The 14,601-nt window shown below is 52.3% G+C and overlaps 2 protein-coding genes across 2 annotated transcripts; one reads left to right on the top strand and one right to left on the bottom strand.

Moving 5' to 3' along the window:
• Positions 1 to 6,009: 6,009 nt before the first annotated feature.
• LOC34622701 (zinc finger protein 853) lies at positions 6,010 to 9,610 on the bottom strand. Its single transcript, XM_026337983.1, has 8 exons — positions 9,501 to 9,610; positions 9,319 to 9,366; positions 9,076 to 9,164; positions 8,707 to 8,884; positions 8,200 to 8,602; positions 8,072 to 8,139; positions 7,149 to 7,978; positions 6,010 to 6,902 (listed from the first exon to the last, which is right to left on the bottom strand). Exons 1-8 carry the CDS (start codon positions 9,608 to 9,610, stop codon positions 6,010 to 6,012), a joined length of 2,619 nt encoding a protein of 872 aa, XP_026193768.1.
• A 1,212-nt stretch (positions 9,611 to 10,822) lies between these two features.
• Positions 10,823 to 14,402, top strand: LOC34622702. The gene is made up of 4 exons (XM_026337982.1): positions 10,823 to 12,942; positions 13,147 to 13,250; positions 13,413 to 13,718; positions 14,050 to 14,402. Exons 1-4 carry the CDS (start codon positions 10,823 to 10,825, stop codon positions 14,400 to 14,402), a joined length of 2,883 nt encoding a protein of 960 aa, XP_026193767.1.
• The last annotated feature ends 199 nt before the right edge of the window (positions 14,403 to 14,601 follow it).

Below are 14,601 nucleotides of genomic sequence, written 5' to 3'. Positions count from 1 at the left end.
AGCATGCCGACGGGTGGCAGAAGACAAGGAGTCGCAAGCCAAAGATATGTGCATGTCGTTTCAAACAGGAACTAGGCGCTCTCAGCAGGATCTGTGAGTTCTACATTAAAATCTCCACCATGATGTCATACAAAATGCGCCGGTGAAACATGGAGGGCATGCACGCTGCTACAGCTTCGCGCTGCCGAAGCTAGTGTTCCAGGAAGACCTGGTAAGAGACAGCTTGTCATCTTATTACTAACGCTCATCTCATCTATGGTGACGGAGTGAGTATATATACTCCAAGCTGAAGCAGAGCCTCCGTGGGGGGGTGTCAAGATAGAATCAAGAGAAAACGAGGGCGAGCACCCTTGAGTTTTAGTGTAACTAACACTAGTTCTGTGAAAAGCAATTCGATTGAATATTCGGCTAGGAAGAAACTAAAAAGCGATTTGTGGATGTGTTGAACTATAACCCACTGCTGGCAGGCTGACCAATTGGTGGTTGTTCAGCGCACCACATTAAAATGTTCCTTGCATCAGCCCCAGGATATGCACCGTGGTATCACAGGAGTCCCCACGAAGTAAATAAGCGATTGAGCAACAGACTAGATATTTCGTGCGAAAAGCAGTGGAGGAATCGAATACGCCTTTGGGGCATAACGCGCTGTTGGTCCTTAAGAATGCCGGACGATGGCCTTGTACGTGACTTCGAGACACTAAAAAGAATCTTTTCTCGCATAGCTGTCCTGAGCCTTATAGTGACGAGGTGAAGGGCACCTCCACTACACGGACAAGCAGCCTACTTGATAGTAGACCTCAGAGATGTTTTCTTTCAAGTCTCCAACCACCTGATGCGGGCACAAAACGGCACTCCGCCCTCGCATTCCTACACATAATCATACGTATATGCTGTTTAGGTTGTTGATACGCCAGCTGAACTGCAGCAGCATATTGATAGGGATGCTTACTAGCCTGACGAGGAAGGATGGATGAATGTTTACATGGAAGACATCGTAGTCACCAGCCGAACGATTGAAGAGGACCCATAGTGACTACCGACTGTGCTTCAGCTCTTATAAGACACTAACATAGTGTAGTGGCAGGCAAAATGTCCATCTTACAATGAGAACACACTTGGTTTCAGGCACTCTTCTCTCGTCTCCAGGGAATGTGTTAAAATGGCATAAATGAAACCATTATGCCGAGGCATTCATCTCTATGCTCTCCCACGGTCACTGGCTTGTTCAATGGGCTATAAGGTTGTTAGCGCAACTTCATTCACATGCACGTGTATGAGCGTTCTCATTTTTTTTATCAACTGAGGAACACGTCGCCCTTGGCGTGGCCGGAGAAGGCTGATGCCACAGGAAGAACATTTACGGCCGGCCATACAACCCCTCCCATACCCACATTGCCCGAGAAGGAGTGCTATTCTTTCCTAACAAGCGATGCTACTAGTGAAGCAAGTGGCGCCATTTTCTCTCCACTGACGGAATTCTCTCTAATTCATTTAATTATTGCTCGTTATTCTCTTCCGTTCACCAATAGCGAGCAGATATATTCAGTGGGGCCACCATTTCTGTGCGCCTTGGAGGGCGCGGAATAACTATAACGACTTCTATTGGCGGCCTTCTACTAGAAGGGGCGTGCACTTGTTCTGTAGGTACTTTACACACCGTCCCTCATAGTTTGGTAGCCGTATAGATGTTTGCTGGCTTGGATGATATCTTCTGTGCGACTTTACGATCGGATACCATCAGAGAAGGACCCATGGTGCTGGTGCTCTTACTATGCCCCAGCCATTCACTACTGGACATAGAAACCGCTCTTCTCTGACAATTCACGATTGGCAACGGAATCAAGTAAGTTTTACTTTTGATACTCATGAATGCTAAACAATTTGCGAAGTCCACACTAATAAAGGGATTGAAAACTAACACGTTGACGGTGAGTTGAAGCGGTTCGCAACGAGCGGGGACTGCCACGCGTATGCTTTGACTCTACTTTGAAAGCGTAATTGATACAAATTACACGACCGCGTCCCCTAGTCCCATGGTGTGATCGCATGCTATTACCAGAACCCTCGCGGCCCATTTGGAGGCCAGGAATGCATTTCCCAGGAGCGGAGGGTTCCGTGTCTTGCCCAGCTTTTCAGCAGCTCAAGCAGCGATTTTCTAGATGCTCCAACCCTTTGCAAAGCCTTTTGGTCCGTGAAAAAAAAACACTTGGACAGAAATTCCTGTCAAGTTTACGGTGATAATGCTATATATCATGAGCTAGACTAGCACATGCCTTGTATATATTATCTGCATACATGCCCACTGTATCCGTGGCTCAAGCTATGTCACTACTCAGAAGTACACCTTTATCTAGACGCTTTAGGGATCCCCTGGCAACGTCATTGCGGAAAGGGATTTGATGCTTGTTAGTGCGCCCTAAAGTAACCGTAACCCGCTTCCAAACTGTCCACAATGTGCCCACTGCGAAGTATCCATAGGCAGATGAAGGGACAGAACGCATCAACCGCAGTTCTCTGCTGATGTGCAACGCTGTCCTCCCAAGAGTGCAGCTGCTTGGCTTGACTTTCTTCCTTATGCTGATTGAGTTTATAATAAAACAGCTCACTCGCCGACTCATTTCTCCCACATCCTTGGTCTATAGTGAGAAGCCCCAGTCCTCTACAATTCGCTCCTGGATCTGGTGGTCCAGGGACAACAGACCCTTTAAAACCTGAGGGATTCAGGGAGTGGCTGGCTAGTGCACGTGAACGCATGCGCAACGTACGGAATTATGCAAAGCAGCCATGGGCCGTGTGTTGTGAGCCTAGAGATACGGTCATCGTGGATCGCAGGGTTTACAAGGTGCATCGGAATTTGAGGAGACCCATCAGTTTCTCCTACGTGTCCACGACCCACCTTAAGACACAGTGCTTTTTCTCAACCTCTTGATTTTCCCTTAAAGCTTTACGTGTTCCGAAACTATATATATTGTTATCGATTCAAATGTTTTGAAAATATCCCCACGCCTTGCAGCACAATGTGAAGCCGGACGATGGGGGATCGCAGGGATCAAAGAAACAAATGCGCCAAGGAGACACTGAACGAAAGTTTCAAGTGTAACACGCCGAAAAAGGCAGCCTTAGTAGCTTCGGGTACCTAGTGGGGTGCATCCTAGACTAAACGAGTAGATACGCCCTGCTTGACTAAACATTCTTTTCTAGTCGAACAGTGTTTGTAGTATTCCTTCTAAAATTCCCTTCCCCACGGCACGCAGTGCCTCAAGCAGCTTTTGTCACCTATCGGCACTGCTTTAGAAGCGGCCGAGCATTTTTACAGACGTTTTTGCGAGTCTGGGATCCATTTACGGTCACTTTCATGTCTGCTGGCCCAATATTCGTTTTGGTTCTGCTAGGGGATTTTGAACGACACTACAATGCATTGGCGTAATGCAGCTGCTTGCAGAAGATTCCCTATGAATAGCAAAGGCTCTTCTAAACTAATAAGGCTAGGAAACTCGTCACACAATTTACTTGCCTTCTCTTCTCCCGTAGCTGGAAACTCACACCTTTCAACGTTCGAAAGAGAGAGCGCTGACTCCACCACCCTAGTTCGCTCTCGCAACGTGTATAGGTGTGTGATATTCCAGTAAATTTTTGCCGAAAAAAGATTAAGGCCTCCCTTCTTTTGTTTGTTGCATGGTTTCACGCTTCTGCCTGCCTGAGTAATTATAATAGCGTGAGGGGAATCTCTCTTTCTCCTGCAGACCGATGTTCCTGACATACTTGTATGGAACACGAAGGCGTATTTTATGAGTTGGGAAGAGAAAAGCGCTGCGCAGTAAGCGACGCGAAGCCAGTTCACTGAGCTAAATTAAACTTAATCAGTGTAGTAGAAACGTTTTATTTGCTCGGTCTCGTTATGTGTATCATTTACTGCAGAAGAAAGTTAGCTCCAAACGGTAAGACGCAATGTTGCGTGCATCTGCGTAACCTGAGAATGCTTGGAGGGTTTAGGAGGTGTAGTACCCTGCAACCTAGCTAGCCCTTTTGCCTACGTCGAGATCTTGAAGCGATGCGTGCATAAAAGGGGGCAGCTATTTTGAAAAGCCTTCAGCCTTCCAAATTTGTACAGGCTCTGGAGCTAAAGGGCAGCAATGTGTCTGCACATACCTGTGAAAAAAGGCTTTCCAAAGATCTCTTTTAAAGGTCCTTGGAGGTCCTAACCCAACGATGGGATGATCTTTTTAGATGAAGTAAAATGGGCGACTCTTCTAACTTTCACTCAGTTAGGCGCAAGAGTGTACGCGCAGTGTAACGAGCTCTCACTCACGGATTTTTGAAGGATGGGTCGTCAGACGCCAACCAGATTATATTTTGAATATTAGTGTTGCTCAATTTTCTTTCAAAAGAGACCTTATCTAGCTCACATATCTCGACAAAAAAAGATACGCGAAGAGACTATCCAAATAGACAGTTTTTAAATGAACCCTTTATATATAATCAGTGGGCTACAAAATCCTAATATGTACCTTAAACTGCGATTTCTTTCCTTCCCCACTTATATTTGCCCTCCTCTTTCATGCCTGTACTTCAAGCACAACTGCTTGCAGCACGTCAAAAGACCATCTGAACTACTGCCCTTCTCCAGGCAGGCACAGACGACAAACATTCCAGCTTAAAAAAATAGAGACCACGTCAACCGCTTAAGTAAATTCTGAAGCAAGAAGCAGACAAAACACTATGCAACAACGAACGAGGGAACAGCACAAAGCGAATTTGGCACTTATCTTTTTTCTGTGGTCACCGCGCCGACATGTCTGAGCCCTTTACGTGGGTACAGACGACAGGTAAAATGTGTTAAGCAAGTCATGATGCGTGTTAGGGCTCACAAGCACACAACATTAACTATCATTGTGTTAAACCAAATCTACTCTGCACTCGAAGTACTAGAAGCCTGCTCGAATAGTTAGACTTTCATTAGCTCTCACTTAAATGTATTAGGTGTAGTCACAAGTACGGAAGTATAGTTGGACCCTTAAACAGCAGCCTCCTATGACGATTCATTCATTCCTCTCGCAGCTGCATTATTGCTTTTTCAGATTCTTCGTTTGTTCAGCAATAGAATTCTCAAAAATTGGCTGATACATTCGGCTTCTTGATCACTTTTCCTGTTCTACCTAAGCGCAAATCAAATACTGTTGGAACGCCTGGAGTCCGTTGGAGCGCAAAGTTACCATCTCTACTGATGGAAAAGTACTCGAAAGGCTCAGGAGATGTTCAGATGCGCAGTTTTAGTGCCTCATGTTTCTTCATGCCCACACGTTAGTTGGTAGGGAGAACGACAGTGGTTTCATTCAAAGTGTCTACAAACAGACGCTGACGTCCACACTCAGCGATAATCTCTTTAAATGCAATTGTGTATTTCACACTGGAACTGCCCCCTTATCCCAGGCGCGCCCCCAAGAATTCCTGACATGAAGTAAAAGGCGCAGCTAGGCTGCGTGTTGCTTGAAGTTCAAAACACTCCGAGGGATCACAGCTAGTTGCACGTCGCATTTTGCGCGGACGAAAAAGAGATAAAGCCTTTTTGCATCGAGCAAGCAGCACTCTACAGTAAATAAGAAGAAATGGACTATGCAAATCGCCAGCGTTTTAACAGATTCTTGGCTATATACAACTAGCAAATGAATAAAAAGTTGAGGGGCTCAAGTCGAGTAACTCCTTACACAAAGCATCAATGAAGTTGAACTACTGACATTCTTCCGACAAGGCAGTTTCTACGACTGCTGCCAACAGGGGTGAACAAGAATCTACGTGTTGGTGATACGGCAACGCCACTATTGATTCCGCTTGCTCTCTGGGACATTAATGGCAGCAAAGTTGTGCTATAGTGGGAATAGCACACCCAGTGGCAGTTGCTAATCCTCCAGTGCCTCGCTGTTTCAACCATAGTCAGGTGACGCCAAAACTATTTTTAATGAAAATATCATATTTTCATTAAAAGTCACGAGCTTTAGCTGCTTATGCACCTCAGTCAAGCGGAATCTCAAAAGCGCATGCGCGAGGGTGGTGGCGTTGCTGTTGCTGGTCTTCCTGCTTGAGTGCGCGCTGAATTTCCATCTCACTGCCTGCCAGCAACACTGCAGTGCTGATCTCGCTAGGATTTTCTGATGCCCTGCTGGTGTTGCTATTGCTGGTTCCGAATGTTGGCACTCCTGCGCCACTCGCTGCGGGAAACTCGCCCGTTTGGCTCGCCTGGGGATACGCTGCTGGTGGGACTAGCGTTGGCTGTCCTGCAGCAGCGGAGACAGCCGAGAGAATATGCTGCTCCGCTGCGAACAGCACCGACGTTGTGATAGCCCCCGTTCCTTCAGTAGTACTGCTGTTGCTGCTAAGAAGTGAGGCGCTGGTCTGCTGCTGGAGCATCGGCGAGCTATTCCCGCTGCTGCAGCTGCTGCTGCTGCCGGAAGCATCGAGCTGCTTTAGCATGCCGTCGAGCATTGCAGACGCCAGCGCGTCTCCCACTGTACTTGCCCCATCCGGCTGGTGCTTGTCAAGCTGGTGAGCTGGCGGCTCGAAAGAGAATTGCCCCAGTAAGTCTTCGGCAGTCACAAATCCCTGCAGCGGACGCTGCTGGGGTTGCTGTCGCCATGAGGCATCCTCGTCGCCGCCTCTACCACGCGTAGAGGAAATTGAGGCATTCGCAGGATTCGAGACGTTACGACTATCTTTGGCGGCACCAACAGACAGCGCTGCTGCTGATTCTTTTGCCAAAGGTACTGCTGAGGAGGCAAAGCCTCCAACATCAACAACATCCGATAACCCAGGGGAAACAGGGATTGCAGCACTGCCCGCCGCGAAGCCGGAGTTTGCTGCTGCTGCCTTCCCTTGAGCTTCAGTAGAGGATCCTACCCGCACGCGCTCTGGAAAGCTGAGGGGTAGGGCACCAGTATAGGTACTGCTACTACTGCTGCTACTACTACTGCTGCTACTATTACTGCTGCTACTATTACTGCTGCTGCTTTCCGTAGGTGGAGGTCGTGTGCACCCAGCAAAACCAGTCTGCGGCATGGCAATGCCAACGCTGCTGCTACTGCTACTACTACTACTACTGCTGCTAAGAGTGGGTGGCAGTGGATGCCCTCCAGGCAGACAAGGCGTGGGCAAGCCAATCGTGCTGCCTCTGCTGCTGGTGCTGCTGCTATCGTCAGACGGCCCCTCCTGGAGGAGTGCCTCTTCAAACTGTTGCTGCATCAGCAGCTGCTCTTGCATCAAAGTCTCTTTCTGCTGCTGCTTTCGCTGTAGCTGAAGGTGCTTCTGCTGCTGCTGCTCCAGTGTTGCCTCTAAACTGTCTTTGCCGCTTTTTTGCTGCTCCTCCCGCTGCTGTAGTTGATGTCGCAGCACGAGCCACTGTGGCTGTTTCTCGCTCCGCTGCTGCTCTTGCTGAGGTTGTTGCTGCTGCTCTTGCTGAGGTTGTTGCTGCTGCTCTTGCTGAAGTTGGTGCTGTCGCTGCTGCTCCTCTTGCTTCAGCAGCTGCTTTTGCAGGAACAGCTGCTGCTTCATTTGTTGCCGCAGCAGCAATCCCTGAGTGCGGGTCAAGGATTGAAGCAGATTGCTATTTCCTTCCGCAGCCGCCGCAGCAGCAAACAGCTGCTGCTGCTGCCTTATTCTCAGGTTGCTGCACCCAAGCGCACGAAGATGTCTTTTGTTACCTGCCGCTGCTGCCGCAGCTGACCTTGCACTCGCAGCAGCAGCGCAAAGAGATACAGAATTGCTCTCGGCCCGAAGAGACGAGAGAAACACCTGCTCTGCTGATTGACGATCTGCAAAGAAACCGCTAACCACTCGACTGGCTGCTGCCGCTTTTCCAGGCTGGAGATTGCGCTGCCGAAGCAGAAGCTGCCGCTGCTTCTTCTCCGGCTGGTCCGTTAGCCGCAGCCGCTGCATTCGATTCCTCACCAAGGCATCAGCCTCTTCATCATTCAGCGGAGTGCGCGACCTGCGGAGTTGCTGTTGTTGCTGCTGTTGGTCCTGTTGGCGTTGTCGCTGTAATAATGGCTGTTGTGGCTGCTGTTGTTGCTGCTGCGATAGCTGTTGTTGCTGCTGCGATTGCTGTTGTTGCTGCTGCGATTGCTGTTGTTGCTGCTGCTGTTGCTGTTGCTTGCGGACCTGCAGCAACCCTACCTCGGGTTGTTGATCGACTTGGTGTTGGTGGTGCACCTCCTGCTGTGGCAGCTGCTGTAAGCGCGTTGCAAGCTGCTGCTGCTGCAGGCGAATCTGCATCTCTAGCCATTTCCTTTGCTGCTCCAGCTGCCGCTGCTGCTTCTGGAGCATTTCAAGCTGGAGTGCCTCCTCCGGATCCGGCTCCACCACTTCCTCCCGCTGCTCGTCCCCCGCCTTCTGTTGCGGCAGCCGTTGCTCCGTCCCCCGCAAAGTGATCGACTCCCCACACCTTTGGACAGTGTCAAGGTGCTGGGGGTCAGTCGCCTCCCGCAGCGACAGCAACTGCTGCTGCTGTATGGAGTGCTCCTGCTCCGCTTGGTTCTCCTGCTGCGGCAGCTCCTCTTGCGGCACGTCACCATCTCCCCACCAGGCTGGGTAAGTGCTGCTGCTACCCGTGCACCTGCAACAGCAACAATCACAAACGCATGCTCGTACGAGATCCAAGAGCAGAAACTTCCAGCCACATCTGTAGCACTTCCACCCGCAGTCAAAGCAACAACCTACGGGTCGGCCCCACAGTCCCCCCTCCTCCAAAGGCTGCTTGCTTTGGCGCTGCTGCTCCTCCTGTGTTTTCCCGCTGCAGCTTCGGCAGCCTGTGCGGCGTCTTTTCGGCCTCTGCTGCCTTGCAGCAGCTGTAAGGGAGCTAATTTGTGCGCCGGCGTCAAGGAAATGTCGGTGTTTGCTGCAGCCGCAACAACAGACGGTTCACGTGTCTGCGGTCGTACACAACCCCGCGCTACGGCTGAGTGCACTGACACCAGAGAACATTCGACAGCCAGTAGCTGTACTGAGAGCACCAGCAGTGGTGGCTGTACTATCTATCATGGAAGCGCAAGCGTCCGCAGGCGCACAAGGGCATCATGAAGGAAGTACCATTGACGATGCTGATAAGATCTTGAACCGAAAGAGAATGAAGGGGCAGTCCCGAGTTGCGAAGCGACACGACTCCCAAAACAAAGGTCCTTCAGCAAGACAGACAGTGCAGATCAACAGAGAGAGCAGCCATAAGTGTTTCAAGGCTGCAAGGGTGGTTTCGAACCTAGAAACTAGACCCGAGGGTCTCTATGAATGTCGAAAAGCGCTAGAAAAGCAGCGTAAGACACATTGTCTACCTACCACTTCACAACTGCTGGCCACTGTTGTTCAGCAAAGGTTGCCAAGTACCTGCACACACGAGCACCAGCCCGTCCAGACACGCGCATCATCGGAATTGACACAGAAACTGGAATAGCTCACACTCAATAGGAAAAACACATGGAGAACAACAGTGGTAAGGGACCGCTTTGCATTTGACGGGCCTTTTGATCATGGAGTGCGTCAACCATTCGCTGATGAAGACAGCGCTGCGCGTCGGCCGCGATACGGCAGCTTCCGGTTCCAGAAAGCAGACTGCCTTCGCTGAAGACATCCTGCTGAAAGCGATGTTGCTCCTCTCTCCGCGTCTGCTGCTCGTGTTGCCCCCGTCCTCTGCTCTCCAACAATCCACTTGCAGTGTCGGGAGCTAGTTGACCTCCGCTGGCTGCATGTGCAGTGCTCCTGCAGGCAGCGATGCCGCTCTCAATGAGGTCCTACGACTCTTAGTGCCACTGTGGATGCGTTATATGCGCATGTCTCTGAGCGGTCGGCCCTTTGTTCTCCACAGACAGCACGAGCTGCTTTCTGCACGTAGGTAGCCGCGGCCCTTCCTGGCGTTGCTCGGCTCGTTTAGCTGCTCGTGAAAGGCGCAAAAACTCTACAGAGTCCCTTTCTAGGAGCACCCAATGGAACCATTCCCGCAGTGCAGCCGCACAGCTCCTATGGTAGGTATGCCCCCAATGGGGGCAACAGCTGCAGTCCGGGATCGCTGATGCTACTGCATGCAGCAGCAGAGCGGATCTTTGAAAAAAAATCAGTAACCCAGAAGGCTTAATCTGTTTATCAGACTACCGAGGAACTGCTGCGGTTAGTTATGTTGTCGCAGCGACACCGCCGACAGAGCTAGTGGATATCAAGTGGCTCCAGGAGTAGCAGCAGGGGCAGCCGACAGCAGCCCTAGCTAGGGAAAAGTCGCAGCGGGCACGAGCTGCTTAATTAGAAACTCCTGCTTTCGATTAAGTATTCTATTTTGATGCTGCAGTACAGCAACGCCATCGACGCCGCCACTCCTGCGGCACTACGAGGGGCCACCCTCCTCCGGCCTTCCAGATTCATGTAGATGATTATATGCTGCCTAAGAGCACCCATTTCGGATGATCTGCTCTTACTTCTGCCACGGCGGGCAGTGCAGGGTGCAGCGGGAACACCGGAAATAGCAGTTTTGCCCTGGTTACCCGCAGCCCGCATGTAGGCCCCCAATGTATGCAAGTTCTTCCTGCTCTTGAGCGCTTCTACTGCAGCGGCTACTACACGCATTTCAGAAGGTATACGCAACAGCTGCTACGCCTGCTCATGTAACTTCACCTTAACCAGCAGCTGCTGTGCCTCCACTGCTCCCAAGCGCCTTCCTCTGATCCTTGTGGCGTGAAAACCAGCGGCTGCTGCTAACGTCCGGCAACAGCAACGCGCACCGCTGTCAACATAGGTATCAACTGAAATTTCTGCCCTGCGAGCACCAGCAGCAGCAGCAGTAGGCCCGGCAGCAATGTCACAGCCGGTTCGCTTTCGCATTGAGCCAACAACTGTGGGAGATGGCCGCTTGCTGCGGTTTCTCACTGAGCAACACCCCCCGCAGCCTTCCTGGGAGGCCCCTCCTATGAGGCCCCTCCCGGAGCAGCAGCAGCATTTACAGCAACTGAAGCACAGCCCAGCTGCTCGCGAAGTTTCTGAAGGTACGGCTGGCTCTGTCGGGACAGGTTGTGTCGCTGCACCGGCTGCCTCAGGGGTTACTACAAAAAGTACTTCCGCGGCAGTGGTGAAGGCAACAACAGGAGCGGCTTCCGAATCTGGCAGTAACGAGGAGAGGAACAATTTGCGAGAATGGCTGGCGCAATCCGCAGCTGAAGACCTCGTCGCCCCCCCGCTTGACTTGCTGCAGAAGAGCGGTGCATTCCTTATGTCGGTTGACGAGCAGCAGCAACAGCAACAGCAGGAGCAAAGCCTTTTGCTGCGGAACGAGGCGGTATGGGCCGAAGCCATTCAAAAGAGAGACAGAGCAGCGCAGCGTCTCGCTGCAGGTGGGATGGCAATCGATATGCTCCTAGGTTCTATAAATGCAGCACCAGGAGAGCGCTTTCTCACGCTGCTGCCTGCTGTAGATCAACCTCAGCAACCGGATCAGCAGGAGCGGCAGGAGCAGGAGCAGCAGCAACAGCTTCTCATAGGACTGCAGCAGCGCTACGAGCGAGCCGCCAAGCTCCACGTCGCGATTGCTGATTGCAGAGGCAGCTTTACGGGCCGCCAGGGAGCATGTGCGTCTGAGCAGTGGCTGCTGCTCCTCCAATTGTTGCAGCAGCAGCAGTGGGAGACAGTTAAGAAGCAATACCAGCCTTTAGAGTTCGAGTTGGGCGACGGCAACTACCCGTACCGGGCCGAGGTGTACATACACCTGATTCATGTCGCATCCACCTGCTGGGGTGGCAACGCCGACCTAAGATCACGCTTGCCGCTTCCCCCCCCGCCTCCCTTTCAGGAGCATTTTGCGCTGCTGTCCGCTACAGAGCCTCTGGATGAGAAGCTCCGGAACCATAAAGACCAGGCAGAGCAGCTGCACTTGCAACTTGAGTTTCCTTCACCGATAGGTCCTCTCGTTGAGTCCAAGTCTCTTTTACATTGCAGTGTCTCGCTGCTTCTGCCGTTGCCGGATACAGAGGTGCGCAGCGTGCAACAGCAGAATGGCTGTTGCTGCTGCTGCGCCCTCAAGGGAAGTCATGCTGCAGCTGGGTGCGGAGCACCTACTTTGGCAAGGCGGGAGGCTCAGGCTGCAGCTGCCGATGCGGGAGCTTCGCCTTCGCTTTCACCGCATGGATCCACCTGTTTGCCCCCGCTTCCTGAGTTGCGGCCCCTTCTGCGAGCAGATGGCGCCAGCAGCAGCGGCGAGAGCGCTGTAATTGACGCAGCGGCAGAAGTCTATCAGCACCTAGAGGCAGCGCAGTGGGTGCTGGCAGATCTGGCAGCTGCGCATGTTCTCATCTCGCAGCTGCTGCTGCAGGAAGGAGGCGTTGCACTTGCCTGTCGGCACCGCGCCAGCAGAGAAAACAGCAGCAGCTGGTGCGGGATTCAATGCGCGAGTCAGTGCCTCTCCGTTGAGGCACTTCAAATTGCCGGTGATCGCGTCGACCTCCTCATACGGAATGTTCCTGTGTATCGGAAAGGGGGCCTGGCACCCGAGTGCGACCACACACATGATCTTGCGCTGTCTCTTGCTTATGTTGCCTCTGGCCCCCCTAGCAGCGACGCCACCAACTCTACCACCTGCAGCAGCAACTCTCTGTGCAACCGTTGCTGCAGCTTCAGCGGCCTATTGCTGCGGCAGTTCGAGCGCGTTGTTGTGCTTTCGCTACGGCAGCTATTCCTTGACGCGTGGGCAGCAGAGGCATTTGATGCACCCGCTGCAGCCGCTGACTCTAATCTGATTTCGCCGCCGGTGCTGTTGCTGCAGCAGCAATTAAGACACAAATTTCGGCTGCCTTCACCTCAGCAGTGCGAGCAGCAGAAGCAGCACCTGCCGGCGCTTAAAGGCATGCACTTGCTGCGCAATTTCCTCAATTGGCTATTGACAGCCGTAGACCAACTGATGCTGCCCCCCACACGGCCGCAGGCATTGTAGGATGTCGAAGCAGCACAGCACGGGGATGCAGTTGCAAGGGTGTAACTATTTGTCCTTAAGTTCCCTAGTTTTAGGCAGACACTTTTTATAGCACAACGGTAACCAAGCCGGCGGGCAGGAGTGCCACCACTGAGGATACCTGCTCCTTGCTCCGGCGTAAGTGTCCCTACATGCATATGTACGTTAGCAAATATATACAGCTTAGAAAAGAGCACCTCCTCTTGCAAGCCACAAGATGGCTGGAACATAGCAAGCCGAAAAATCGCGAAGTGCGGCACAAAAACAACAGCAGAACACCCATCAGGTTAAGCACGTCGCAACGCAGCGGTGCCCTCCACAATCGTATAGCAGTAAGCCTGTTGTTGGATGCACCAGTGCAGGAGCACCCACGAAAAAACACGGTGGCAAGCTCGCAGCGTCACGGTACACCGCAGTGGAGTTTTCTTAACAAGCCTGTGGTGCCGAGAGAGAATCGCAGAAAGCTTGGACGGCAAAACAATTCTACTAGAGCCGGGGAGCGACTGGCTCCCCTGTCACTGCGCAGGCGGAAGGCCAGCTGTTGTTACTGCTGCTGTTGTTGCTGGCCTACGTTCGCTGATTCTGAGTATTGCTGCCATTGTTCCGAACCAATGTGGTCTGCAGCTGAAATGCTGCTCAACTCGTCGTGCTGCTCCTTCTCCAATTGCTTCTTTTGATGGCTGCTACGTTGCTGAGTCTGTTGAACCTTGTGGGTGGCGTCCTGCTCTACTTTCCGCTGCTTCTGGACGATTAGGTTTAACAGAGTGTGTAGCAGTGCCTCTGCGCCTTGTGCATCGAGAATGCACACGCAGCTCTGTCGAGTAGCCAGCTGCACTCCCCTGTAGCAACAGCGGCACACATAAGGAGCCGCAACCACAGCAGCAGACAACTCCCAGAGACCTATAGCAGCAGTAAGCCGGCAAAGGGTCGACAGCCGCAAGAAGGAAGGCCATGGTGGAGGCAATAGCAAAGCCGGCGTCCTACTTCTTCAAGACTCCGCGAGAAGAGACAACTCCGACAGGCACCCGCGCTGCTGTTGCTGCGGAAAAAATGGCGTCCACCTGATCAGTGATTCCTCCTGAAAGCCGTCAAAGCCATCACAGAAGCTTGTGCTGCTTCTTTTGCTCTAGCAGCCACTGCACCGGAAGCAACAATGGCGGCCGTAGGAGATTCACCGTGCAGAAAAGCGGCAGTCGGCGGGAGTGTCAGCAACCGGAATGACAAATCTGAGATCCCAAACTACGCAGCTGCGGGAAAAAGCAGTTCAGCGAGGGATTTAATAGAGGCATTCTGCCCAGGCAGCAGTCAGCACCAGCGCACCAGGTGTAATAGTTCGTTCCACATTGGCGGCCAAAAGCACAAGAAGAGGCTTTCTGCGGGTGGACTCCACCAGCTCCAGCTGGTTTCCTTCGCTGTCGCTGCTGCTACTGCTCCTTAGACTAAAGTCAACTGCCTGCGGCTCCGCCTGGTTGTGCTGCTCGGGAGCCTTGCATTTAGCTGCCTGGCAACCCAGTGACTCCTCCACGTGCTGCTTCCATCGGAGCTGTTGCTCCAGTGCTGCTGCCGCTGCCTGCTTTGCCAAAAGGCTGGCGATTTGCCGCTGCTCCTTCGACTGGCGGAGACGCTCCGCATAGTGC

The sequence above is a fragment of the Cyclospora cayetanensis genome, unplaced genomic scaffold (genome assembly GCF_002999335.1).
Source record: "Cyclospora cayetanensis isolate NF1_C8 unplaced genomic scaffold, CcayRef3 CcayRef3_contig_219, whole genome shotgun sequence".
NCBI lineage: Eukaryota > Apicomplexa > Conoidasida > Eucoccidiorida > Eimeriidae > Cyclospora > Cyclospora cayetanensis.
This window is presented reverse-complemented; position numbering and strand designations above follow the sequence as displayed.